A 26,158-nucleotide genomic window follows, 5' to 3' on the forward strand; every position below is an offset into this window, starting at 1 on the left:
ACCTCCTGCAGCGCACGACAGCCGGCACTGCTTCAGTTTCTGGTCCAAGTACTCCGCAAACCCTGGAGTGTTGGAGATGGCTGATTTACTCCCGACATGCAGAAATGGGCGACTCGGAGTATACATCCCATTGGACTGGTCTTTGTGCAGAGGGTGAAACACCAGCATCCAATTCATTGCCTGGGGCGACGGGAGGTTTCAGACGGGTGGTAGCCAGACTTTTTCTCATTAGCTGGCAAAGACCCGATTCGACATGCAATGCTTGACTTTTATCTATGTTGGCAATTTCTTCGCAAAGTTTCCTCGAATCTCAAGTCTCAGAGGTCATGATAGAATCAGTCGAAACAAGGTCATTCCAAAATCAGTCTTTGTTGGTCTTCGATACTGACCATAGAAGTTGAGCTTCCATAGATTAAAATAACTGAAGCCTGTTCGTTTGTAGAGTCACATAATTTTTTAATTCGGGATATTCAGAAGCTTCGGGCGCTTCCATGCTTCTGAAGTCTTCAATCCTTGGATTATCTCTTCTGGACTATAAGTACCTATTCATGAGACCTTTCATCATGTGTAGATTTACCTCATGCTCAAGCTACCATACGGTCCCCTCACAGTACAGTACAGTACACGGAATTCCAAATCGCAACCACGGAATACTTTATTCAAGAATTCAATATACAACAGACGCTCAAGGGTAACAGATGAAAGAACATGCTAGGTAGGTATCAGTCTTCCGAATCAATACCCGCCTATCACCTCCAACCCGTCCAGCCTCTTGCCTGCACCCCAGATCTCCCCCTTCCGGGGTAGAATTGGAAGAAACAGCCTACCGCCTACTAACCGATCCATACAGCAGAATCTGGACTATTTCCCCTCACCTCTCATCCATATCAGCATCCACTCCACCTGAAATAGAGAGCACACCGTCTCTATTTACAAATAACCACCCGCCAACCCCAACCCCCAAGTCAACTTCAACTACACAGTCTGCTTCTTATATACAGCACATTTCAATCCCCATCCCCATCCCCATCCCCATCCCACAAGAACCGAACCAAAAAAAAAAAAAAAAACCAAGATGCCCAAAAAACCCGCACCACCGTCAACAACCACCTCCAAACCCAAACCCAAACCCAAACCCAAACAATCCCCCGCCACGATCCCCCCCAATGCATCACCCACCGCCCAAACAAGAATCCCCTGGCCTCCTCTAACCCCATCCCCCAAGAACCCCTTCTACCACCCCACCAAACCCACCCTCCACCTCCTCATCCCCAACCAAGCCTACATCATCCCGGAGTTCTTCCCGGCCCCCTTGTGCAAAACCTACACCACCTTCCTCGCCTCCCTGCCGCTGGTGACCACGCCGAACAAACCCAAGAAGGGGGACGCGGTGCGCGTCAACGACCGCTTCCAGGTCCAGGATGACGGGTTCGCGGCGCAGTTGTGGGAGTATACCTGCCTGCAGCGGTGTGTGACGGGGAAGACGAATCCGGTGGAGGAGAGGTTGTACTCGTATGATGATGCTGACGCAGAAGAGGAGGGGGCCGGTCAGATCGGTCGGGAGGAGGATGATCTCAGCAAGAATGGGATGTGGGGTGGGGAGCCGTTGGGGTTGAATGGGAATATTCGGATTTATCGGTATACTAAGGGCCAGTTCTTTGATAAGCATTGTAAGTTTGATCTGTCTGCTTCTTGCCTTCTGTTGAGGCCGGGGAGGGGGAAGGGGGAAGGGGGGGGGGCATCAATTGAAGGGATTGGTGATCAAGCGACATCTTAATTAACCTCGTCAACTAGACGATGATTCCAACACCCTTACTTTCAACACGCCAGGGCAACCGGCCAGGCCGGCTCGCACGACATGGACCCTACTCATCTACTTGACGGCTTGTGAGGGCGGAGAGACTATCTTCTACCCGGAGCCCACGCGGAAGGACCGCAACCCCCAGCCGGTCTCGGTCAAGCCCGTGCCGGGTATGGCGCTGCTGCATCGGCATGGCGAGCATTGTATGCTGCATGAGGGGGCCGAGGTCCGGAGCGGGGAGAAGTGGGTGTTGCGGAGTGACCTGGTTGTTGCGCGGTGAAACCACTTGTCTACCCATCACGACATTCGAGTCAGAAAGCTTCGAGAAAGTACTGTACTCTACCGGAAGTGCTCTACAGGCCTACCACGACTGACCCAAACAATATGTATCCACCATTGTCAAAGACATATTATGAACAAAGAAAACACCCGGACAGACACCGGACCACACCGGTGCGTCCACTATTAGACACATAAACAGGAGGTTGCATCTGTCTGAAAATCCCATAATGCCGTGGCAAAGAATAAGTAAAAGACCAATGTTTCGCCAATGAACCGGAGGGCAGCTTTTCTTCAACCCCATCTTGCATGTATCTCGGAACCCACATCTCTCCAGGCAGGTCCCAGGGAAAGCATCAAGTACATTGAACAGAAAGATAATAAAACATAACCCCACCCCATAGCACCTTCCCAGTTCGCGTATCCTCGTCTAAAAATGTTTGTATGCTAATCATGACTGGTTTGGCTTCGACTCGTACTCGGCCCGTCTCATAATATCCTCCACGGGACCCAGTAACCGCTTGAAGCCATCGCGACCCAGCCGAGCAACCTTGACCTCCGAGCGGGCAACAATGCTCGCAGCCCGAGGCTTGTCGTCCAGCAATGCCAGTTCACCGAAGTAATCACCACGCTTGTAGGATTTGACGACTCCGTCCAAGTCCTTCTTGAACGCATCGGCTTCACCAGCCTCAAGCAGGTAGAAGGCATCGCCTGGATCACCCTCGCTGATAATGGTCGACCCAGCGGGGTATTTGCTGGCGTCCAGCGCGTCGGCAATCTTGGACCGTTCGTAGGGCTTGAGGCTGGACAGGAGAGGCACTTCTTCCAAGAAAGCCTCGTACATGCGACGACGCTGGAAGGCCGAATCCATCAGAATGCGGCGGAAGGTGATGCGGTCCAGGGCCCAGAGAGTGCTCTTCGGATCCACGGAGACGACGGTCGCGGCACGAGGAGCATTGTACATGAGAGCCAGCTCTCCAAACGAGCCTCCAGGGCCAATGGTGCTGACTTTGTTGCCCATACCCTCGGCGCCTGGCTGCACGGAGCCCGAAGGGTGGATCAGAACGTCAAAGTGGCCTTCTTCAACGATGTAGAAATAGTCTCCCGCATCACCCTGCGAGATAACCTTGATGTCTTTGGCGGGAATGGGCTTTTCCACCAGCGCGTCGAGCACAGTCTTGAACTGATCGTCATCCAAGTGGGCGAAGAGGAAGTTGTTGCTGACGGCGGTCTTCAAACGTGCGATTTGCTCATCTGATTTGGGGTGATGCGGCGGGGCCCAGCTGTCCGAGCCAGCTGAAGTGGGATTCAACGACTCTGCTGACACCGATGTCCTCCGTCCCAAGGCGTAGTTGTTGGGGAGGCCAGGGTTGGGGACGCCCGTCGGGCGGATGTCGCCTGGTGGGAACTCGTCGGCGGCCTCGTCTTCCTCGCGCGACCCATCGTCGAATGGGCTTCGGGTGTTGAAACGAATGGCACCACCATCACCGAAACCACCGCCCGTGAACAAGCTGTTGCCGGTCGAGGATGAGGCAGCGGCGGGAGCATTGGCGGAGCGAAAAGTCGGATCGGTTGGTGACGTCACCTCATACTCGTCCTCCTCCGAAATCTTGTGAAAAGTGGCGGGCTTGCTGTCGTCTTTTGTGCCCACGCGAAGGGGTTGATTACCCCCAGGAAAAGTGCTCTCGGCCATTCTCTGGAGGAAAGGGCTGGAGAAGGTGAAGTTCCGGCCTGTGTTAAGCGGGGAAATTGGACGCTCGGGCGACCACGATTGCAGCGGCCGCGATGGAGGGGAAGGGCTCGTTTGAAGTAGATCGGGAGCTAAATTTGAGTCGACTGGTGGGAGAGAACAAGACGGATGTCGAGTTTTGGATGGAGAGGAAGGATATAGAAGAGGAGCGGTAGTCATGGGAAAGGTGTAGGAGAGAAGATTGGGGAAAAGAAGGAAAGCTCAGAGAAAAGAGGAGGGGGAGGGGGGGGGGCGTGGGAGGGGAACAGGGTAGCAGCAGGCTAGTAGCACACCAGCAGCAAAAGCAGCAGCAGATGGAGGGGGGAAGAGCTGAGGAGGGGCGGGTAGAGAAACCGACCAGCCCGATCGCTGAATGAGAATCAAAAGTGACGGATGGTGGTTGAGGTGGGGAAGACTTCAGCGGCACACCAAGGTCTTATTGGATATTCTGGCTTCGAAGCTCGGGAACCTTTCCAGATCGTTTGATCCTTTTGCGTTCGTTGGTTGGTTTGAAGTTGCAGCTTGCCGTGGAAGCTGATGCAAACCGCTTAAAGTTGAGAGATTGAGAGATTATCGGATTCCACTCAAGGAGAATTAAGAGCTTGGCTTGTAGAGGAGTAGGAGTAGGTATAATTTAGGATCTCCAGAGACACAATCGACACAGTCTAGGAGTAGAACTGTGACAGTAAAGGATGACAGTGAGACGGAGGAGAGAATTAGAAAATTAGGTGTAGTAGTTGCAGTAAGTAAGTAAGTAGAAGTAGGAGGAAGTAAGAGTGAGTAGTGAAGTCACCAGCTGCAAGCTTTGGGAGGGGCACCACCGCTCAACTTAAATCAAGGGTCGCGTGGGAACTTGCCTGCCGGAGATGAACTAATTCTCTAGGTAATCAACTAACTAGTAGGAATTATTACCTACTAGAATTATCACCTAATGAGAAAAGAAAAAGGGGCAAATACTCAAGATGGTGTGTAGCGCGTTATGGTGGTGGTGGTGGTGCGTGTGTGTGGTGGTGCTACCGTCTACGTGATCTAGAGGGGTCGTTGCAGGAAAAAAAAATAGGGATCACCCAGAGAAAAAAGGAGGGAGGAAAAGACACGAAACCGCGGGAAGCAGTAGCAGCTCGCTCCATAATCATCTTCAGAATACCCTTCGTGCTCAGAGAGCATCTTCGTGGTGGTCTATCACCTGCTTCCTCTACCTCTACCTCTTCCTCTTCCTCTGCATCGAACTCCCCAGCGTATCTGTCTTCGTTTCTTTCCAAGGACTTTACCCACTGTGATGTCTATCAAACAGAGTGGAACTATCCGATGAACATATTGTCAGTGGACTCCTTAACCAGTCGAGCTAATGGCTTCCATTCTCCTTCTAGAACAATTCAACTCCTTAATCAATCGGGTCTCGCGACTAGTAGCCCGTTGATTCCGTCAATAGCGGAGGTGGCCGGGTCAATAGTCTACTCGAACGACCACAAGAGTGGTTAGAAAGAGGAGGGTGAGTGGGGAGAGCCTTGCCTGTGACCTTCCTCTCCTGATCCGAATCTAAAATAAACCGAAACTCACGACGATGAGAAAAAGGAGACGACGGGGCACCGCAAAAGATGGGGAGGTCAATCCTTCAACCGGGAACGGAAATGGCGTCGAAGGTTCGCTTTGGTGGCTAAGGGGCTTCCAGATTTCTTCTAGAAACATGGTAATTCATTGCGCCACCAGAGGGCGGGGATAGCTTTGGCACAAGCAGGAGTTGGGTGGGATCCAATTTGGAGGATGTTGTGCAATAATCGACTTGTGATCAACCCCAACCCATCCCTTTTTTTTTTCGATTTTCTCCTTAATCAGGCGAAGGACACTTCCCAATTTCCATTGAGTTTCTTCTTTTTTATCATCCAGTGTTTACCCATCCATTGCTTCCCCACCGACAGATAGAACATCAACGAGGCCAACATCTCCTCGACGTGCTGCTGGTGGCAAACTTGTTGTCGAAAACGGTGCTGGTTCCCTTCGGATGATCTGCTCGCTGAGGTCATAGCCTGACAAATCGATGCCATTCATTCAATTAGTCTTTGTTGACGTTTGCTCGGGACGGGCCCCTTTTCTGTATTTTGGGTCAATGGATGTCAAGATGCCATCATGAGGGGATTTTTTGAGATTTTGTCTTTCCAGTGTTGCTGCAAGGAAGTCTTTCCCTTCATCGCACAGCCATGAAGGAAACCATGGATGGTGGATTATTGATTCTGGCCGGGCCCTTCTTCTCGATTCCCGTCCCTCCCATCCCATTCCTGACTGAGTTAGACTAGGCGCCGTCACCGTTTTATCTCATTCAGGATCGCCGTTTTTGAGGGAATCATTTTCGGTTTAGTGTGAGAGTCCGTGCTTCCCTTCCCTCCCGAGTCCCGAGTACCATTGACAGAGTGCGATCATGATTCACTGCCTATGTGCATGTATAAGATACCTTCTACATACCTTCTACACACCTACTCACCTATTCATCCACACTGTGCGCAGATTGCCTGCCTGCTTCAATTGAATTGATTGCGCGTTGAATTCTGGGTGCCCTGCAGAATCTGGTCACATCCGAGGAATTGGCTCCGGAATGAATGGTGGTGGGGCCAAGGAGCTTGAGATTTTGGTGACCTTGATTCTTTCTTCCGATAGGGATGCTCAGGGTGCTTTTATCCTTGGTTGTTGTTGTTGTTAAAGTTTTCCCATGAAAGTTTTGATCCCATACAACAGGTGAAAGAATTCGGTTATCGGAATAATCATAATCGGCGGCGGCAGCGCCTTCCCATGCTTGTAACAAAGGTTCTGATGACTGATAAGACACGCCAGCTGTCAGCACGGGCACACACAACTTGGCTGAGTTGTACAGGCGAGGAGATTTGTTCAAGTGTCAGCCAGCACGCATCTAGAACCTGAAGGCGGTGATGGAATACGCGCCAACCACTCTTTGACCCTGCGATAGGGATCCGCCAGGTCCCTTGATGTGCTGTTTCCCCCTGGGTAAGGTCACCAATGAAATTTACCCCAGTGACTAGTTTAGTTGTCTGTGCTTGGGTTTAGGTGTTCAGTGTTCAGTGCTCAGTGGTCACTGATTATTGAAGCCTATGAGTGAATGAGTGAGTGAGTGAGTGAGTGTGTGTGTTAAAATGAAGTGTGTGACTGCTGTTGTTGGGTTGTGGCCGCCACCCCGCTCGCTCCAGGCAATCAGGTCAAATCAATCCAATTCGAATTTCCCAGCCTCCTCAACATCGTCATTTTCTCTCCTCTCCTTCTTCTCTACCCTGTCTACGCCCGTACCTACATAGCAGAACCCCTTCGTGGCTACGCAGGAATTTATCTTTGCTCTCTTTACTCTACTGTGTATTCTTGTTTTATTCTCTGGTCTTTTTATGCCGCTTGACCAATATTGACCTGTCTGAAATATTTACCCCCACTGAAAAAACCCGACAACCTACTATTTTTTCCGCATCCACTTCCTGGGCGCAATTTACCCCCCCCCCCCCCCCCCCCCCCCCCCCCAACCCTCATCTCCACTATAGAAGATGGGGACTTATACGTTTCGATGGTAAGTTACTATTGATCTTACCTTGCGATCAAGAAAATCTCCTTTCTCCAGTGCGAAGCCTGGACCTCCAATGAGCATCTCTTGTGAAGGGTCTATGACAGGTTCTGCCCCGTGCTTCCTACTGCTATTATCCCCGACACTTTCCGGACCCAGCGCCACTGATTTGTGTTCGCTGACCGTTGCGGCCCCTCGCATGGGGATCAAACCAGGCCGTATAATGCAAACGAAGTGTATGTGACGGGGACATTCGATGACTGGGGCAAGACTGTCCGACTGGACCGCAATGGGGAGGTGTTCGAGAAGGAGGTTGAGCTCCCAGCCACAGAGGAGAAGATCCAGTATAAGGTAAGAATTTTTTCCTCCGCTCACTCTCTCTAGCTTTGCCCTGCACGCCCCTGTCCAACCTCTTTCCCCCCCATTTCCCCATTTTCCTATTGTCCCAGAACTCAAGACGGACTGTTCCTTCACCGGGCGGCGGAGGATTACGTGCTGGGCTGATCGTCCTTATCGAGGGACGGGTGATGACGCTCGGTGGGTTGCGCAGAATCGCGCTGACGTCATGGCACGGCCGTCGAGCCCGCCCCGTCACTGGTTTTCAAACTATAAGACTCGCACAATCGTTGGTTTGCGCCATCAGGAGATCCACTAACTGACTTTGTTTCTTTTATTCTCGTGATTAAAGTTCGTCGTCGACGGTATCTGGACCACTGATAATCGCGTCCCCGAAGAAGACGACGGCGACAACAACATCAACAACGTGCTCTACCCCGATCAAATCCAACAACCACCACTACAGAACGGCATGGCCGGTGTAACCCCCGATTCAACCACCGCTGCTTTGGCAGCTGGGGTGCCTAAGGAGTCCAGCAGCAAGACAAATGGCTATCACCCCACCATCTCGTCAGCAGCACCAGGCTCGACAACTGCCAAACTCGGCCAGGAAGTCCCATTGGAACAACGGGCTACTGTGCCAGGATCCTTTCCAATCACTCCCGGGAGCGAGGCTGAACAGTTCTCCGTGAATCCCATCCCTGCATCCAGTGGCATTGGCAACCCGATCAAGTTGGCTCCAGGTGAGAAGGTGCCTGATCCCAGCACTTTCAACCCCAACACCGTTCAGTCCACCGCACGTCTCGACAAGGGTGCGTATGAGCAAGGCGCCAGTCTTTCTCGCACTGAAGATTCGTTGCAGGATGGCAGTGCTTTCTCCCTTCCCCCTGTAACGAAGAACACCATTCCTGAGTCAAGCTTGCCTATGGGCAGTGATGGCGCTCACGATGTCAGAGACCCCGGCTATACGATTCAGTTGGCTGCGCCCACGTCGACAACGGCGGCACTTGCTGCTGCAGTGCCCCTTGAGTCTCAGAAGCAGAAGCAGGCGACCGGTGGTTCTCCCTCCGAGGAGCTTCCAGGCGTGGTCAAGGAGTCCCTCGAGAAGGCCCACCAACATCCCGAATGGGCTGCTAACGAGGAGGTCGTCGAGGAGAAGAAGGAAGTGGAAGAAGAGCTTCAGCAGAAAATCAGCGTGAACAATTCTGTTGGCGCCCCAGCGCCTGCTCTGAGTGCCGCTACTGCGGAGACTGCTCCCCGTGCTACTGGTGCTGAGCCTACGGACCAGCAATCCTCTAACGCGAAGGGACCAGTCGATGGACCAGTGGTGACCACAGGTGTCGATTCTGCGAAGGCTCCAAAGGAATCTGGACCTGGCCCTATCCACGGTGCTTCTTCCTCTGTTCCTGCTGCCGGTGCTGTAGCCACCTCCAACCAACTGTCTCCTAAGGTCTATGACCCAAGTGAGCCAATTGTTACCACGGGCGTCGATTCTGCGAAGACCCCGAAGCAGTCCGGCCCCGGCTCAGCCGAGGACTCTTCTGCCGCTGCCCCTACTGCAGGTGTGACTGGCTCCAGTGCCACCAAGACAGCAGACTCAGCCGTCGATGTCGGATCAACCTCTGCGGCTGGCGATGCTTCAGCTTCCGGCCCTACTGCTGGCATCACGGGCTCCAGCGCGACTAAAACCGCCGACGACTTGGAGACCAACAAACCCTCAGAGCCCAAGCAGCTTGCCGAACCCAGCAAGTCCAACAAGGCGGACGTGGCGTCTACCCCAACTGCTGGTGCTACTGGCGCTAGCGCTACCAAGACGTCCGATTCAACTCCGGCTACCGCAAACACCAACAAGGATGCATCTACGCCCGCTCAGAAGACCGATGCTCCTACCAGCACCAACAACACCACTACTCCCGCCAACAAGACCACCAACAACGCTGCAGCTGGCGCAGCTGCCAATTCCAGCAAGGAAGAGCCGAAGAAAAAGAAGAAGGGATTCTTCTCCCGCCTCAAGGAGAAGTTGAAGCATTGAATACATTAATTAATGACTGAGCTTAGTCAGCCTCTGGATGGGCTGGCTTTTAACTAATGGTGTATAATGGGTGGAAGATTTCTATTTTCGTTCTTCATGCTTCTGTGATTATCGTCTGGATACCTTTTGTGTTGTGTGATTTTCCTTCCATTCGTTCGCTGCCTTAGGTATTTTAGGTAGGCTTATGGTTACGTATCACGAATCAATTCCATGATTTATGCTTTGATGAACATTCCTCACCTTCACTCAGTATAGTCCAATATGAAGTACATCAGATATGATGTTCAAGTGAATATATTATTAATTATGATTAGCATCGCCCATCCACTTCTATCATGAACCCCTCCAACCAACCTCAGCCCTGGGTGAAGCATGATACCTATATCGGTATGGCATTGCTAACGATCCCATTCACCTTGACCGGATACCCCAGCACACTGAATTGAACCGGTTAGCCCACTATTATCTTCCCTCGGAGAGTTCGTCTCAATAGAAGAGGCACATACTCCTTCCCCGTCTTCGTCAAACAACACCCGCAGAAGATCGATGCAGGGTAGCAGACCACCTGTATTGGAGCTTAATTAGAATCTCTATGCGTAGCCTCCCCATCGAACTGACTCTCTCTCTCTCTCCAGATACAACTAGAGCCCAACGATGCGAAGAAGAAAAGGGAGGAGACACATACAGCAGCTACAACCGTACAGATAAATCCTAAGCCCCCACGGAACAGGATCAATCCAGTCAGCGAAACGGAGCCCAAACACCACCGAATTGGTTTTCTGGGACAGGATACGGAGTAGGGATATACCTAAGGTTGGCCCGACGACTTTACAGCGGCAGGGGTTCTGGTCGGTGCCGCATTGGAAGCAGATCGGGAGGATGGGGAAGAAGGGGACGTCGCACATTTTTCTTCGTGGCCTTTATCTTTTGTGTCTGGTGTGGGAGGGAGAGGGGTGGTGCCTGGAGAGACGGGGGATGAGGAAAAGAGGTGGATTGGGTGAGGTTGCGGTGGATGGGGATGCGCTTGGTCGTAAGTATTATTTCTTGTGCTGGCTGTGTACATTACGATACTGGACCTGATTGGCGCGGTTGCAACCTGTGCAGGTTCTAGTTTAGTTAGCCTTGCTTGTGGTGATGCGTTGCTGTGTGTTGTTGCTGCTGCTGCTGCTGTGTGTGGTGCGGTCGTGGTAGTGAGGTAATGCGGAAAGCATGATTCATTATGACGACAGTCTGGGGTTGTTGCATTGAAATCATGGAATTTGAGGTAGCATTGGGTGTATTACCGATTGATTTTGATTTGTATGTGGCAATCAAGCTGTATCTAGTTGGATATTATCTGATTTCGCAGGGCTGTTGTTGAAGAATCGTATTTGTGGTGCTTAGGAGTACTGTACTGTACCTAGTGGTGGTTGCTCTCCGCTAGTCAATGATGTTATTTCCTGGAGGTGGCCGATTTGGACCTTACTGTACCTTGCATGCCCATCCTTCCGAACAATCCGATTGCTAGTCGCAAGTTTGTCTAGTAAGTGTCGTTCTTATGAGTCTTTAGACCTTCTTGTACATGAATGTGTACACACAATGTATAGTATACACACAAGTTGGGACTCCATCCTGGACCGTCAACACTGTGTAGTTAGTAGTTCTACTCCGTACATGCAAAAAAAACCCGCATTCGCCTGCGAGCCATACCTACAACCCTAACGCCTCTCAGGGTCCATGTTGACATGCTAGCATGTTGATTATGGTCGCAAGCCACACCCCACAAAATCGTCTCCCATAGAATCATATCAGGCCCCCCCGCCCCGGAACCACCAGGTACAGCTCCGCGCAGCCGGCTCAACCCCAAACAGAACCACTCTTCACGCAAGTAGATAGCGAGGAAAAGATGCTTAGCATCTGATCAGGTATTCTGGTCTTGCGCGGGCTACTGGTCTCTCTCTCTCTCTCTCTCTCTCTCTCTCTCTCTCTCTCTCATCACAAGCGAGAAAGCGTAGTATACATCAGGCGAAGTTGCGATCCCGTCGACCGTGTGCTTCGCCAGATCAGGTATGTATTGATGCAATTCATGAGACGTCGCTGCATGATCCTGACTTGCAATCTCAAGCTTCTGTAGACTGTATCTGGACCGGTGCAATGTGCATAAATGATGCTTGCCTCAGCACACAGAACAACAAGCAGTTCTAGCAAAGCAGCCATGGATTTAGTGCAGCAGTCTATGCATAGATCCCAGTCATTGATAAAACAGTTACCGTGTCTGAACTGCACAAGGGAGGGAGAACAGGCTGAAGCGGATAATCTCAGTCGATAGGCAACAAACAATCCACACGGATACAATGCCCAAGTCAGCCCCCTCACCCCTCCTGATTTATCTCCGAGGTCACCACATTTGGCCCCCTCCCTCCCCCTCAATCAACAAAACGCACCGTAGTAAGCAACGAACCAACCCGGTCACTCCGCCTCTTTCCCAATCATTACTTCAGTAAAAGAGATTGTGCAACATCCAAGATACCAAAAATAAACACAATTCATTTCCATCTATTCCAGAATGAACTGCGCCTTGCACCTGTAGAGGAAAACCCCCAAAAAATGAAGCCGGAAATCCAGGCACCAGAATTTCCCCAGCGCTTGGCGCGAGGCTTGGCAGCGACCGGTGGTTGGCCCTACAGGGCGCATAAGTTATTATTTGGGACAGAATTGGAGGCAAGAACCGTAGGACCGGTGCAGTTCCCCATGCATTTTTTTTTTCATGTGTATATAAAGGCTTACTCGGGGGTCCATTTTTTCTCCCACATACAATATTCTCACACTCTACCTATTCAAGACATACTTCTCCCGAGTACGGAGTACTGTACCTTGATAGCTAACGATTCCACCCACTCCTCCCGGCCCACGGCTAGACCTACCGAGACGAACCGGTTGATCGGCCTAACAGAGAACAAAGTGATTGGGGATTGATTATTACATCACTCGTCACCCATCGACCCATTTCACGATCGCAAAACCAGCCCTACGCATTTTCTCTCTCCTCTCACCAACAGTCGACAAGACACCTTACACTGCATCACACCGTTACCAGCCAGAGTACAACAGTACATCACATCACATCCATCCATATTTGACCCTCATTTATTTACACATCAAAACCCCTCAACCCACCAGGGAAAAGCATTCCCATCATCCAAGCGATCGGACCCCTCACATCACACCGCAGTCCAGTCCAGTCCGCCTCCCCTTATAAAAAATAAATAAAAAAATGACCGCCCGCCTCACCCCCCTCTTCATCCTCCTGGGCGTCCTCCTCGTCCTCGCCGGCATCGGCTACGTCGCCTACTCCATCGTCCAGGACATCTCGCGCCACACGCGCTCCAAGATGGAAGGCAAGAACGTCCTGGTCACCCGCGAGGGGATGAAGGTGGGCGTCCGCGAGGTCAAGGAGGAGGAGTATGTGGATCGGAGTCAGAGGTTTGTGTTCTTTCCTTTCCTTTCTCCCCGTTCCAACCACCTGGATAGCGTGTTTTTTTCCCCAAAAAGAATCCCCTGGCTAACGAGCTCTTGGTGGTGGCGGCGGCGGACAGCATCCTCGTCAACATGTGGAATCACACCTCGTTCCCCGCGTACAAGAGTCGCTTCTGGGATATGACCAAGCCTACGAATTGGGGGCAGGAGAGTCGGGTCGCCGAAAGTAGTAAGCGGAAGTGACTGACTGCCCTGGCGAGGCGGATGAGGGGTTGGAGGGAGCAGCAGCAGCAGCAGCAGCAGGAAAAGAAGAGGTGCTGTCGTGATTTTTGAGCGAGCAACAACATGAATAACAGCATCGCGGTTTTGTACTCTAAAATGGGTATGCTGTGCTTTACCTTGCCTTGTATTAGGGAAGGGTGGATGATGTATGCATTATGTTGACCCTTGCTACCCTTTCTCGCCCGAAAGGAGGGCAAGGGCGTTAACGAGATATGATCGTTATGATACACTGAGTCGAAGATAACATGAATATTTATTTGGAATTGGCTCTAAACCCCATTCATACCCGCCGTGTAGTCTTTTTGGCCGTCATCCTTCTGCTCGTATTTACATATTCTCATAATAGTCGTAATCCTGGTTCAACTTGTAGAACGGGTCCGGCTTGGGCTCGTTGCTGCCCCCGTACCAGGTCGGCGTCGTCAGCTTCTCCGGGGTGTCCTCCCGCTTGGTGTCGGTGAAGAGGTACTCGAAGGTCTTGGCCCACTGCACCCGGTTGTTGAGCCCGTCCAGGTTCCACAGCTCCTGCAGGAAGTGCAGGATCGAGGTGTGGGTGTACGCCGAGTTGTTAGCGTAGCTTGTCCCTTGGTCGTGGATCAGGTGGTTGGCGGGGACCCATGGGGAGATGAGGAACGCGGGGACACTATCGTTATTCCTCCGAGTTAGCCAACTCACAGTGGTAATGAGGGGATGAAGGAGGACTGTAAAAGGTGGGCTTACCGAACACCCAATCGAGTGTAATCGTAGGTTACGTTGTGGCCGTCCGACACGCCGGAGAAAGTAATGCCATCCTCGGGCTGGGGAATATTGACAGGGGTGGGGACGTGGTCGGCGAAACCACCGTGTTCGTCGAAGTTGAGGACAATCAGACTAAATCGAATTGTCGCTGTCAGTGCTGGGAAGGCCATGGAAGATAATTGGGGTCCTTACACATTGTCCCAGTACTTCGACCTGCGCACCGCATCGTACAGATGCTTGATCAGCTGCTCGCCCGAGGCCATGTTGCTGGTCGGGTGCATGGAGTCGATGGTGCAGCACTCCGGGTTGTAGTAGGAGAACTGCGGGAGAGTGCCCTCCTCAAGGTCACGGTAGAACTGGTCGGAGTGAACCAGGCGGTCCATGGCATTGTCTTGCACCCACTAGAGAGCGGTAAGTATGCGAATATGAAGTGACTGCGGGAAAATAGCATTACCTTGTACATGAAAGCATCGACAATGTCGGTCTCGTAGTACTGGAAGAAGACATAAGCTTAGTTGATGTCCATGTACACATCGGACGGTTATAGCTCACGTTCTTCCAAGTGATATTCTTCTGACTGAGCGACTCGAAGATTGAGGTGGCACACGTGGTACCCGTGTAGTTGGCATACCATCCAGCAGATTGGTAAGTGTTATCCACCATACCACAGGTGGAGCCCGAAGTAGCAAACTGACGGTTGGGGTTGGTAGGGCCAGGGTGCTCCGCGTGCTGTTGCCCGTTTAGTACATCTAGACAGGCAAGACGCTTTGCAGAAGACTCACATAGCTATCCCAGAAGGCGAAGTTCTGGGCAACTTCCGCCAGAGTCGCCGTTTTCTTCTGGTCGTACGCCTTGATGACGAAGCTGGATTCACCGGGCGTAGCACTGTACTTCTCCGACTGACGCTCAATGAATCCACCCATGTTGGGAACATCATCCTTGGTGACGTTCCACTTGCGGAAGATCTCGTAGGTGACACCCGCGAAATTGTGGTCCGGGTCAGTCAGGGGTACCTCGGTCTCAAATGGGGCCGCGCAGACGTTCAGAGGTTCACCCCAGACCGTCCAGTTGGGGTTCGTGTACTCGTTGCAGTAGTCGATGTTGCGCAAGTTGTCAATGTCCGGGTGAAAGTCCCAGTAGCCCGCAATGTTGTCGAAGGAGTGGTTCTCCAACATCAGGTAGATAACATGTTTGATCTGCCCCCCAAGTCAATCAGATGGCTGCAGGAGACTCAGGAAAACCGGGAGCAAAGGTCCAAACCTACATTGGAGCGAACTTGATCCCACTGTGCACTGTTCCGCCTGTGGGGAACCGCGGTGGCCAGAGTAGCCAAAGCTGAGATCGTAGCTACGCTCAACTTCATCTTTGCTTGCGTTCAGTGTCTGCGGCTGCTCTTCGCCCAGCTTCGTCTTGGCTCTTCGGATTCCAGTTCCTATCTTTTCCTGCCAGGGGGAGCAGCGAGGTGCGATATTTATCTTCTTTCTCGCCCCTCTTCTCCCCTCACCACCCCCTAAATTCCCACGAGGCAGAAAGTAGCAGCGCATGCCGGCTGCTTCGGCACACACCGACATCCTGCGGAGATAGGCAGGTCCACACGCGACATTATTCGAGCAAGTCGTGCCGGTTTGTCCCAGGAACAGGATTTTTCCTTCTCTTTCTTTTCAGTTGCGATGATTGTTGAGAATGACCATGGCCAATGGCACGGGACAATGGACTGCACGCTGTGGAGTTGATTGCTAGCTCGCGTGAGACAGTCCACATTCGCAACTAGAATGAGGAGATAGATAGGTATGGTCCGGATGCGCTCCGCTGCAGTTGGAGAATGAGGGGGATGGCCGTGAGAGTCGACACAGGCGTGGGACAGCACAGAACCGTGCAGTTGGAGGTCGCGATTGCGAGATGTGCATCAGCTGCTCAATTGATTGGTCTCGATCACGGGAGGAGAAGACTGGGAGGACGACTCTAGCCCGGTTCAATGCCCCGCTTGCAAGGAACGGACGGGTTGAAGAGGGTGAAGAGGGTCAAGAATGTGCGTGCTTAGTGGGTAGTAGTACAGCAATTGGTCCTCTGCAGCGCGCATCGAGGGCAGCGTGATTGCAGCGTGATTGCAGCGTGCTTGTTTATTGCATTAGAACTGCATGCGACTTGACTCGATGGATGGATGGATGGATGGATGGATGGATGTGGTCTAGAAGAGTGCACCTGGCAGTGGAAGAAGTGGTCCTAGTAGATCCACTTTAGACCGTCGATTAGGAAATAGTCGAGTGTGATAGGCTAGAGTGGTCCAAGCTTCAGGTACTCCGCAGCCCCAGTGGGTCGAAGACTGCATTGTCCCGGGGGTCGAGGCCAATCAGAACTGCACGTGCCATCCCCGCGACTGCAGATGACCGCCAGACTGTGAGGCACGTTGTCCCTCACTCTCCTTCCATAGGCCTTCTCATACCGGCACATGGCCGCCGATACTCCTAGTAGGTAACCAGGCACCTTGCCTACTACAGATGCTCGCTGAATGTGAGTGGAAGATGAGCATGATAATGGGCACGAGGGGTATTCTTCCTTCAGCTTGTTAGACATGCTCTTTTCCTCTTTTCCCCTCAGCTTCGACTGACGCCTGTCGCTCAAACCATATCTATGACCGACGGGCCCCGGCCGGACGTTTAATCTCGCCAGAGCTCACTCTGATCCATAGGATATTACATTGCATTGCCTTGATTTACTCCCCTATCGCTCACTTTTCGGAGCTGGACCACAAAAATTTCCTTTTCTTCGTCTCTTGCCCACCTTCCAAGTTCAGCAAAGACCCGGCGACTATCCTCTCCTTGTGGATATATTAATACCGACCTCTGTCACACCGGCCACAATCTATCACATCAGATCTCCAGCATTGATTCAATTCGAAGCGAACTTTCTCTGCCCTCAGACAGACGCACACACACAGCAAAGATGTCTATCTCCTCAATCAAAGGCTTGCTATCCAGCTACTCCCCCGTCTCCGAATTCTCCCCAGAGCATGACCTGGAAAAAGAATATCCTCTCTCCCTGCGACACGAGAGCGATAGCGAGTCCACAGCCGGCTCAAGCAGCTCAGTATGTCGGGAAGGAGCGGAGAAGAAAGAGTCCAAACTCATCGACGGACGCATCGTCTCCGACGCCATTATCGGTCTCTCCGACGGCATGACGGTGCCATTCGCCCTCACCGCCGGTTTATCAGCGCTGGGTGACACTAAGGTGGTCGTTTTTGGCGGCATGGCCGAGCTCATTGCAGGCGCTATCTCCATGGGGCTGGGCGGTTACTTGGGTGCAAAGAGTGAGGAGTAAGTAATGTACCCACTTTTTTTTTTGGTGATTTACTTCCCGTCAATGTGTGAGGGGGCGAAAGGGGCGGGGAGGAGGCGATTGAAGCGGGGTTCGATGTGCGTCGAAAAGATAAGACCACCAAAAAAAAAAGCATCAAGCTAACATTTGGGTCTATCCCTTTTTCTTCTTGACAGGGAGTCTTATCGCGCAACATTGAAAGAGACCAAAAAAGAAATCCAGAATGACCCCGCCTCAGTGACTGACACCATTGCCGATGTCTTTGCGCCTTATGATCTCCCTTCCGAATTGGTGGGGGAGCTCACGCGACACCTCTCCACCTCCCCCATGCTCCCTTCCTTTCTCATGAATTTTCATCATACCGTCCAGGAGCCGTCGGGGTCACGGGCCTGGGTGTGTGCCCTGACCATTGCCTTAGGGTACTTCATCGGCGGGTTTGTGCCGCTCCTCCCGTACTTCTTTGTCGGACCCCATGGCGCCTTCTATGCCCTGCAGTGGTCGATCGCCACGATGGTGGTCGCATTGTTCCTGTTCGGATACGGCAAGACGTGCTTTGTGAGTGGGTGGAAGGGATCCAGGAACATTCGGCGAGGACTTATCGGAGGCTTGCAGATGGTTCTGGTCGGAGGAGTTGCGGCCGGGTCAGCGATGGGACTGGTGAAGGGGTTCCAGATGCTGGCAGACGCTCATCAGGGACAACATGATCACCAATGATTCCTCTCTCTTTCTGTCGGCGTGATACTTCTGTCTTTCTTTTCCTTGGGCGTTCAAGCGGGCTACAAAATGGGCGGATTTCAACATGCATAGGATGATATCGGGTTATGGCTGACTGACTGTAGATTCCATAGATGGGTTATGGCATTGGTCAGTATGGACTTTGATAGTAGAGTACACCGAGTACATAGCTCTTGTGATTAGAATGAACAAATAAAGGAGATTGACAACTCTGGTCACATATGGCATGCCAAGTGCAATGTAAGCCCGCACCAGCACAGCTTGCAAGGCACCGAGTAAGAAAAAAAAGGCAATGCACCGTACCTGAAAGCACTAGCCCTCTGGTCGAAATGAAGCTTCTAACCTGTTCCACATCACTTCCACAATACAATACTCACTCACGGAATTCTCAATGACTACCTAGGTACTGTACCGTACACATCGCATAACTCCGACGAACCACCCCCCAAACCATGCGCAGCCAGTCCAATGACAGCCCACAGAGGACCCGTCAGGCTACCTTCGTACACACCGAGCATGACATTCTTCAACGCTTGGCCTCGGCTGTGCCAACAGAGCGTACCACCCAGCAAGTGTGAAACTAGGTATGTACATACATTCCAGCCCGTCACGAAACGAGGGTGCACTGCCACAAGCCGGCGCCTCAAAAATGAGCCTCACGCCCCCCGGCCCCTTCCAGCCTTGCCAGGAATTCTGGCCGGCGATCAGGTCTAGGAGAATGTGGGGTAGGAAAGGTATTCGGCGGAATTGTACGAGTATGGAGTACCACGTATATGTATGTGGGCTTGGGGCTTGGTATGTGATTACTGGATGTGTTGGGCGGTGTGGATCTATGATTGTCTTTTGCGAGTGGACTTGTGGGAGGGGGGTGGGGGGGGGGGGCAGTCACTGCTGCTGTTGCTGCTAGTATACTTAATTTTTTCCATTGAATGACAATCAAAACAGGGAGGGGGTAGGGGGATGCGAAATTGTCTGTATGGATGGAGAGATCAAACCTTCACAACACATAAACTGACGAACCTTATACTTGTACCAATGCACAATGCAGATCAATGTCTTGAGTTCATTTTGACTTCTGCATTGTGATATGCACAAGGAGGTGATCTTCGAGAGCGATACAGAGAGAGAGAGAGAAGGTTAAATGAGGGTTTATGCAACATGCTGGAGGACCCCCCTCCCCCCCCCCTTCTTTCGGCCGGCAAAGCTGGGCCGAGGACAAGCGAGAAATGGCAGTGGGATTCAATAGCTAAACATTCAAACAAAGCGTTACTGCAGGGCAATGCGGTATGACCTCATTGTTCTGATGGGTCTGAAGTATGTACACTAGTTACTGATTGCCCGACGGGCACGAGGGCATCAGGTGATCGAGCGAGCTGCAGCTTTTGTCTTGTTCTTGCATGATGAAGCCCCATGCAATAATGCATGGGGCACCCCCATAACTACTCATACGAGTACTAATAAGTGTATGTGACTCCTGCTGTGGCAAGCGGTGAGGTCGAGAGCAGTAAAACGTAACCAACAGATTCGACATCCGCGATGCTGCTGTCACTTGGAGATCTTGTTGTAGGGGGATCTACCATTGATGTCAATCATGAACAACGAGTCGAGATTCTAGAAGGAAAGAAGGACGACCTGGAGAGGCGCAACGATCCGAATCCGGGATCGATCCATGCTGTTTTGTGGCTCTCCCGCTCTGGAGTGGGTTTTCTGCCCCGTCACTACCGTCACTAACTACTCGATGATGTCCGATGATGTCGATGACCCTCGCTCTCTCATCAGTCTCTCACTTCCCCGTATTCTGCTTCTTGGTTCCGCCCCGAAAGCAACCGTCCATGATGCAACGAGTTTGAGTCTGGTACAGTACCCTGTTACTGTACCTCTGGTTCGTTACGAGAAAGAGGTACGAGTAATTCCAGGCTTGCAAAAGGGATGAAATTACATGCTATAACTATGAGTAGTATGCGATCGGCTTTCCAAGCCACAACGTTGTCCTGCTTGGCCCAAGCTCTCTCTGCTGACCTTCAACACAGCCCAGTACCCACCACCACCACCACCCCGTCCCCATCGAATCCACTCTTCATGCCAACAGGCAACAATAGTCAAGGGCTCGGCATCGTTACCTACGGAGTATTAGATTTGCTAGGATCAAACATGCCCCTCTCCCTTCTTCTGTGGTGCATGCAGACGAACGAAAGGGGGGAGGGGAGGGGAGGAGCGTGAGCAAAACGAATACGAGGGAAACCCCCCAAGGATCATCTCCCGTAGAACCACGTTTTGATGATCCGACGCATTGTATAGTACAATCTCCCGTAGGTAAGGCGCAGCAGCAGCAGCAGCAGCAACAACATCGGCTCCGTTAATTTTGATCGAACATACCGGTCCGAAATTTGCTCCAGTGTAAGCCCCAGCTCATCTAGTGTAAATGTAGTACGGAGTAGGTTGTTGGGGGTTGTGTAATGCTCCCGTACGACGGAGATTCGAGGCTGATGGATGCTCAAGCAGTGCTGCCTGTTGAGGCTGGGGGAGAAAGAAATGATAGTCGGTTTGGACTGCAGGATTTCCCTTCTTCACCCTTTAATTTCAATTTCAAAGAAAGCAACAAACACCACGCGTAACCGTCGTCAGCCACTTTTGTTCTATTCAGTAAGCAATACACAAGAATAGATAGATGGAGGATGATGGGGAATACTGCATCTGGCTAGGTAGACCCAGAAAGCATTGCCTGTTGGCGCCTGAGCAGTTTGCCTATTCCAGGTGACTGGGACTTGTACCAGCCCCGGTCGGAATCGCGAGAATCAGCCGAAATGTACTGGACCATTAAGTAAGCGGATCGGGAAATCGTCCGCATGAGGCAGAGAGCCTGGGGAGAGAGAGAGAGAGTTGCAGTCCGATCGTGCGCCCCCCAGTCACAACGTTGCGATGAGGAGCAGCAACAGCAGCAGCAGTAGCAGCTGTAGCCACAGCAGCTGTGGCACTAAAGCCAGGGCAGGCACAACTCATTATGATTAATTTGGGGCGGAAGTCATGATGACGCTGCCTTGCCCATATACAACACAGCCCAACTAAGTCTAAGTCAGGGTCAATGCAGCGCAGACCCTCCAATCTGCTGATCCAGCTGCTATGAGCTTGAACAACTAAAGCAGCCATCACAAACACGATAGTTTCAAATCAGGCGCGTGCTTGGGTGCATTAATGCTCTCGGATGCAAGAATGATCACGGCAAGCCGCACGACCGGACGAGGTGATCATTCGAGAGACCTGGGAAGGGAAAGGGAACAGGAATTGGTATGTATCGTATACACGCTGTACCGTACCAGACCGTAATCCACCGGGCTCAGAAGAGCAACTTCCGTTTCGCTCCATCCCGCTTGCTCTCGTGTGGTGAGTGTTCAACTAGAGGAGACTAAGTGTCTAATAATTCGTGACTAGACTGTTGCTTAAACACTCTAGACCTGCATATCATTTCTCCAGCCCTCGACCCTTTTGTTGCCATGTTGCCTAATTCCAATTCATAGATCGAAATCAGGGGAAGGAGAAAAGGCTGTTTGTTGCTCAGGGGCGGGCTGCGAATTGTGATATTCAGGAGGATTGGGGATTTTGTTGTGCAATCAACCAATCCTTCTGTTTTGTCCTTTCCCCAGCTTTGGAGAGGCTCAATGCGACCAGGGAAAACGCAACAAAAGCTGTCATCTGGGTTTGATGCACCTGGCGCGTGGTCAAATCTGACAGGCGACTGTTTCGAGTTGAATGGGCGGAAGTGGCTGGGAAAGAGACAAGAGGTGCAGTTTTCTTGCTGCTTCGCTCTGGTACTAGGTATTTAGCTGTCATCTCGTCGTCTCGTTGGCTGATCGTCATAAAACCACCCCATCACATACATGTACCTATCAATCTGGACGCTGCGGCGGCTATTGTCCGAGCTGAGCCCTCGTTAACTTACTGCAAGAGGTAAGCAATACGACCGCGGATTCTCTATCCATCACATTGTGCCCTGGGCCTGTCGCGGGAGCACCGGCGGTTAGGTCCTCCGATCGTTATCCATCAGATTAACCAGCCGGTTATCCGCCTCCTAAGATCGTGCTTGTCGTTATGTAGGGTCCATCAGCATCTACATATATCATCAACCGAGGCCTTGCGGTGAGAGGAGAGACTTTTGTCAACATCTTTTTGGGTCCGGATGCCGGATTGCCGGGGCCCGATCCATCTGGTGCCTGATTATTAGACACATGTGGATGGGGGAAGGGTGGGATAATCCTCGGGCCTCAACAAACATACGAGGAAATAATCAATAAATCAATAATGATCAGTAATTATGCGCCAAGCGGAACAATTGTGACCAACCAGACTGACCGCAGGCGGAATCGGTGAATTTCTTTGACCGATTTGTGAGACCGTTGTGGATTAAGCGAAATTGGAGATGGGAGATCCACTGCTTCCTGTTGGTCGGCCGTGAATCTATGGGGACCACTGGGTTGGGCGCATCGCGGAGGAGGTGAGAATGGCTGGGTTTGTTGTTCTTGTTGTTCTTGAAGCAAAGCAAAATGCTTCTTTACTTCTATCTGAGACCTACAGATCGGAGTCAGACCATCGTCAGTACTCCGTAGAAGGGACCAGAGTCAGAGTTATAGTAGTGTCTAACTGTCGCATACCTGTCTGCGCACAGCTCTCCTACTGCACCGCGTCAACTTCTTCTCCGCATGCTCATTTTATATTGAATTGGATGGTTGTGAAGATGACGAGCGACTATTCAGGAACCGGAATCAATTAGGTAGCTTTGGTCGAGGCGTGCTGTGGTGGTGCTGTGGTGGTGTAAGCCCGCCCCGATCCGTAGTTCGGTATTTGCGGTCTCCGTCTTCCGAGCAGAAATTTTCTGCGTTGATTTTTTTTTTCTCTTTCCTTTTTGGAATAGGCAGCGACCCTGGTTTCTCAGGCACTTCCGAGGCTGACCACCGAAACTAAACACTAAAGGGGTATGGGCGGTAAAATTAAACGCCTTGAAAGTGTTAGGACACGGCCAGTGGTGACGACATGATACGGGGCCAAACTGGTAATACGAGTACGACATTACTGCCTTACGGCGTACCCGTCGTGGTCCGTCGCCCCGTCCAAGTCCCAGTCCCAGTCCCAGTCCCAGTCCCAGTCTCACCTTCACTCGCTCGCTCGCTCACTCAGTACTACTAGTACTACTCATCCCCAAAGCAAAACCACCTGCAAAATCCTCAGATTCCCGTCTCATTGTTTCCTCCTCTTCCTTTCTCCTCTTCTCTTCCTCTTTACCACAACCCTTCTCTGCCTCTCTTCCTATTCACCTATTGTCTCTCTCCTACTCTCTCCTCCGTTTATCCTCCCATCCCTCCGGTTCGTCGGCCATCTTTGCGCCCCTCGCGACTAATCTCCTCGTTCTCGGTCCACTGTCTCTCTATCGCCCTTACTGTTCGTCCGCCTTGCGTCAGAGAAGCCCTTGCCAACGTGACCTCCCCGAACATCCTCGTTTGGCCGCTGGAGACCGGAGCCCGCGCTCCCCACGTCGTTGCTATAACTCAATTTCAATTCTCCGCTTGTCGGAGCAAACCAGCAGCGATCGAAACGTTCTGTTCCAGGGTCCCTTCTCCCTTCGACTCCTGTCTGTCACGTTGACGTCGAGACAACACCACGGCATCCCCTCCCCTTTCCCGTCAGCTTCGCCTCGAACCTCTATCCTTTACTTGCGCCTTGGTCTCTGGCAACTTCGCTAGACGAACACAGAAGAGATCCATTCGGCCATTCCACAGAGTCTCTTCGTTCCGAGACTAGCCGCCGAGATGAATAGTTCCCTTCCTTCGTGGAAGGACCGCACGCAGAACCAGTTCGGCAAGCTTCAGATCCAAGTACCATGGCGCTCTATACAATTGCTGGTCCCGCATCGCATGCGACGGAAGATTCGTTCGAAGCTGCGCAGCAGGCTTTCTCCGACCTCATCGATTTCAACACTGCAGACCTCCTTCTCGCCCGTCGATACCCTACGGTCACTGCAAAGCCATCGGTGGACACTATATGACTTCCAGTATTTGCTCTTGCTGATCATCGGGATCTTCTCCCTCAGCATGATGGGTGCCCCCGGCCCCTTGGCCAAAACAGCCGTCTTCACGCTACTCCTGATCTCGCTGCTGCTCCCGATCACCCGCCAATTCTTTCTTCCTTTCCTGCCCATCGCGGGTTGGCTTATCTTCTTCTACGCCTGCCAGTAAGTGCACCTACAGGTCTTGGCCCTGCATCTGGCACCACCAGACGGCGAACAATGACTGACTTTTCCCGCTATAGGTTCATTCCAAGTGATTGGCGCCCTGCGATCTGGGTCCGCGTGCTTCCGGCCCTGGAGAATATCTTATATGGGGCAAACATTAGCAACATTCTGTCTGCTCACCAGAATGTTGTTCTTGATGTGCTTGCATGGATTCCCTACGGCCTGTGCCACTACGGTGCGCCGTTCGTCTGCTCGCTCATCATGTTCATCTTCGGTCCCCCGGGCACCGTTCCACTTTTCGCCCGTACCTTTGGTTACATCAGCATGACTGCAGTTGCTATTCAGCTCTTCTTCCCATGCTCTCCTCCGTGGTACGAGAACTTGTACGGTCTGGCACCGGCCGATTACTCGATGCCCGGTAACCCTGCTGGTCTCGCCCGCATCGACAAGCTCCTTGGAATCGACCTGTACACTTCGGGCTTCAGACAATCTCCCGTCGTGTTCGGCGCCTTTCCCTCTCTGCACGCGGCGGACTCAACGTTGGCCGCTTTGTTCATGAGCCATGTTTTCCCCCGCTTGAAGCCTTTGTTCGTCACCTATACTCTGTGGATGTGGTGGGCGACGATGTACTTGTCGCACCACTATGCAGTGGACTTGGTTGGTGGTGGTCTGCTGGCCACGGTCGCGTTCTACTTCGCCAAGACCCGATTTCTCCCGCGCGTCCAGAGCGATAAGACCTACCGCTGGGATTACGACTACATCGAGATCGGTGACTCAGCTCGCGCATATGGATACGACCTGGCTAGTTTCGATGGCGACTTCAATCTCGACAGCGATGAATGGACGGTTGGATCCTCATCCTCCGTCTCTTCTGGCTCCCTGAGCCCTGTCGATGACCATTACACTTGGGAGGGAGAGTCTCTGGCCTCCCCGGTCACCGACATTGAAGCCGGAAGACATGTTATCAGCCCTTGATAAGCTCTCGTCTGGACTTCTCGCAAACCTCACACTGCATATAGCATTCGCTTCTTGCATCTATTTAACGATTGGCGTTCTAACATTTGACGACATGCTGGGTTTATTGCATTGAGCCAATTTCGACACATACATCTTTAATACCGACCGCCTTGCTTCAGCCCTCGCCGGGCTTTTCAGTCAGTGTTCAATCGAACTCTCGTCTGACTGAAAGTGTGGGGAGTCATCACCCGATGACTTCTCTTTCCGCCTCACTGTACCATCACCGCAATAATTTGGCTGCGTAATGAATTCCTCCAGCCTACTATCGGAGCTCCGTCGATAATCTTAATACGGAAGGCCCAAGGCGACCTCTCTTCGGACCGCGCTGGGGTCTTACCTGCGACGCTCGCTTTGGGGAGCCTTTCTGGGATTTCTCAGAACGCCCCCATTCGCTTCGACCTCACTTTTTGTCATTCGCTGTTCGTCAGCTGGTCGAGCTTTACCTTTATTTCACCTTCCGCTCGGCCAGGTACATAGACTTTTATCAATTCGTGTCGATCGCTCACACCATTGGCGCCTGGGTTTTGAGACCATTCAATGAAAGAAAAGTTGATTGGAGGCGCTCTCACTCGCTTCCCCGTTTGCACTTGATTCGCTATGCATCACAAAGGATGCAACGCTGTTTAATGACCCTTTTTTTGCATTGGCATATAGACAGAGGGGCT

At 52.0% G+C, this 26,158-nt stretch overlaps 8 protein-coding genes across 8 annotated transcripts; 6 read left to right on the forward strand and 2 right to left on the reverse strand.

The window, feature by feature from the left end:
- Positions 1 to 1,063: 1,063 nt before the first annotated feature.
- Positions 1,064 to 2,122, forward strand: BO66DRAFT_456487 (uncharacterized protein). Its single transcript, XM_025652138.1, has 2 exons — positions 1,064 to 1,670; positions 1,795 to 2,122. Exons 1-2 carry the CDS (start codon positions 1,076 to 1,078, stop codon positions 2,079 to 2,081), a joined length of 882 nt encoding a protein of 293 aa, XP_025501582.1. The 5' UTR covers positions 1,064 to 1,075; the 3' UTR covers positions 2,082 to 2,122.
- Positions 2,123 to 2,531: 409 nt separating this feature from the next.
- BO66DRAFT_440697 (cyclic nucleotide-binding domain-containing protein) lies at positions 2,532 to 3,773 on the reverse strand (the record flags this gene model as incomplete). Its single annotated transcript, XM_025651281.1, has 1 exon — positions 2,532 to 3,773. One exon carries the CDS (start codon positions 3,771 to 3,773, stop codon positions 2,532 to 2,534), a length of 1,242 nt encoding a protein of 413 aa, XP_025501583.1.
- Positions 3,774 to 7,348: 3,575 nt separating this feature from the next.
- On the forward strand, positions 7,349 to 9,795 carry BO66DRAFT_430308 (carbohydrate-binding module family 48 protein; the record flags this gene model as incomplete). Its single annotated transcript, XM_025650517.1, has 3 exons — positions 7,349 to 7,371; positions 7,581 to 7,716; positions 8,054 to 9,795. 3 exons carry the CDS (start codon positions 7,349 to 7,351, stop codon positions 9,731 to 9,733), a joined length of 1,839 nt encoding a protein of 612 aa, XP_025501584.1. The 3' UTR covers positions 9,734 to 9,795.
- A 3,191-nt stretch (positions 9,796 to 12,986) lies between these two features.
- BO66DRAFT_456491 (uncharacterized protein) lies at positions 12,987 to 13,673 on the forward strand (the record flags this gene model as incomplete). The annotated part of the gene is made up of 2 exons (XM_025652139.1): positions 12,987 to 13,195; positions 13,309 to 13,673. 2 exons carry the CDS (start codon positions 12,987 to 12,989, stop codon positions 13,430 to 13,432), a joined length of 333 nt encoding a protein of 110 aa, XP_025501585.1. The 3' UTR covers positions 13,433 to 13,673.
- Positions 13,674 to 13,738: 65 nt separating this feature from the next.
- On the reverse strand, positions 13,739 to 15,569 carry BO66DRAFT_378498 (phospholipase, PLC-D; the record flags this gene model as incomplete). Its single annotated transcript, XM_025645798.1, has 7 exons — positions 13,739 to 14,111; positions 14,189 to 14,338; positions 14,399 to 14,607; positions 14,661 to 14,699; positions 14,759 to 14,935; positions 14,989 to 15,402; positions 15,471 to 15,569. 7 exons carry the CDS (start codon positions 15,567 to 15,569, stop codon positions 13,799 to 13,801), a joined length of 1,401 nt encoding a protein of 466 aa, XP_025501586.1. The 3' UTR covers positions 13,739 to 13,798.
- A 1,580-nt stretch (positions 15,570 to 17,149) lies between these two features.
- BO66DRAFT_328224 (VIT1/CCC1 transporter family protein) lies at positions 17,150 to 18,235 on the forward strand (the record flags this gene model as incomplete). The annotated part of the gene is made up of 2 exons (XM_025643983.1): positions 17,150 to 17,520; positions 17,698 to 18,235. 2 exons carry the CDS (start codon positions 17,150 to 17,152, stop codon positions 18,233 to 18,235), a joined length of 909 nt encoding a protein of 302 aa, XP_025501587.1.
- Positions 18,236 to 19,754: 1,519 nt separating this feature from the next.
- On the forward strand, positions 19,755 to 20,704 carry BO66DRAFT_393493 (uncharacterized protein). Its single transcript, XM_025647775.1, has 2 exons — positions 19,755 to 20,156; positions 20,287 to 20,704. Exons 1-2 carry the CDS (start codon positions 19,926 to 19,928, stop codon positions 20,353 to 20,355), a joined length of 300 nt encoding a protein of 99 aa, XP_025501588.1. The 5' UTR covers positions 19,755 to 19,925; the 3' UTR covers positions 20,356 to 20,704.
- Positions 20,705 to 23,850: 3,146 nt separating this feature from the next.
- Positions 23,851 to 25,835, forward strand: BO66DRAFT_138992 (phosphatase PAP2 family protein). Its single transcript, XM_025642041.1, has 2 exons — positions 23,851 to 24,476; positions 24,554 to 25,835. Exons 1-2 carry the CDS (start codon positions 24,055 to 24,057, stop codon positions 25,449 to 25,451), a joined length of 1,320 nt encoding a protein of 439 aa, XP_025501589.1. The 5' UTR covers positions 23,851 to 24,054; the 3' UTR covers positions 25,452 to 25,835.
- Positions 25,836 to 26,158: the final 323 nt, after the last annotated feature.

This window comes from Aspergillus aculeatinus (genome assembly GCF_003184765.1).
Source record: "Aspergillus aculeatinus CBS 121060 unplaced genomic scaffold BO66scaffold_39, whole genome shotgun sequence".
In the NCBI taxonomy this organism is placed as follows: Eukaryota; Fungi; Ascomycota; class Eurotiomycetes; order Eurotiales; family Aspergillaceae; genus Aspergillus; species Aspergillus aculeatinus.

What these genes read in the sequence shown, in the direction of transcription:
- BO66DRAFT_456487 (XM_025652138.1), top strand. Translation starts at nt 1,076, where the DNA reads ATGCCCAAAAAACCCGCACCACCGTCAACAACCACCTCCAAACCCAAA. An exon ending in CCAGTTCTTTGATAAGCATT is followed by an intron (nt 1,671 to 1,794) that starts GTAAGTTTGATC and finishes CTCGTCAACTAG; the next exon opens with ACGATGATTCCAACACCCTT.
- BO66DRAFT_393493 (XM_025647775.1), top strand. Translation starts at nt 19,926, where the DNA reads ATGCTGTTTTGTGGCTCTCCCGCTCTGGAGTGGGTTTTCTGCCCCGTC. An exon ending in TGGTTCGTTACGAGAAAGAG is followed by an intron (nt 20,157 to 20,286) that starts GTACGAGTAATT and finishes CCTTCAACACAG; the next exon opens with CCCAGTACCCACCACCACCA.
- BO66DRAFT_138992 (XM_025642041.1), top strand. Translation starts at nt 24,055, where the DNA reads ATGAATAGTTCCCTTCCTTCGTGGAAGGACCGCACGCAGAACCAGTTC. An exon ending in ATCTTCTTCTACGCCTGCCA is followed by an intron (nt 24,477 to 24,553) that starts GTAAGTGCACCT and finishes TTCCCGCTATAG; the next exon opens with GTTCATTCCAAGTGATTGGC.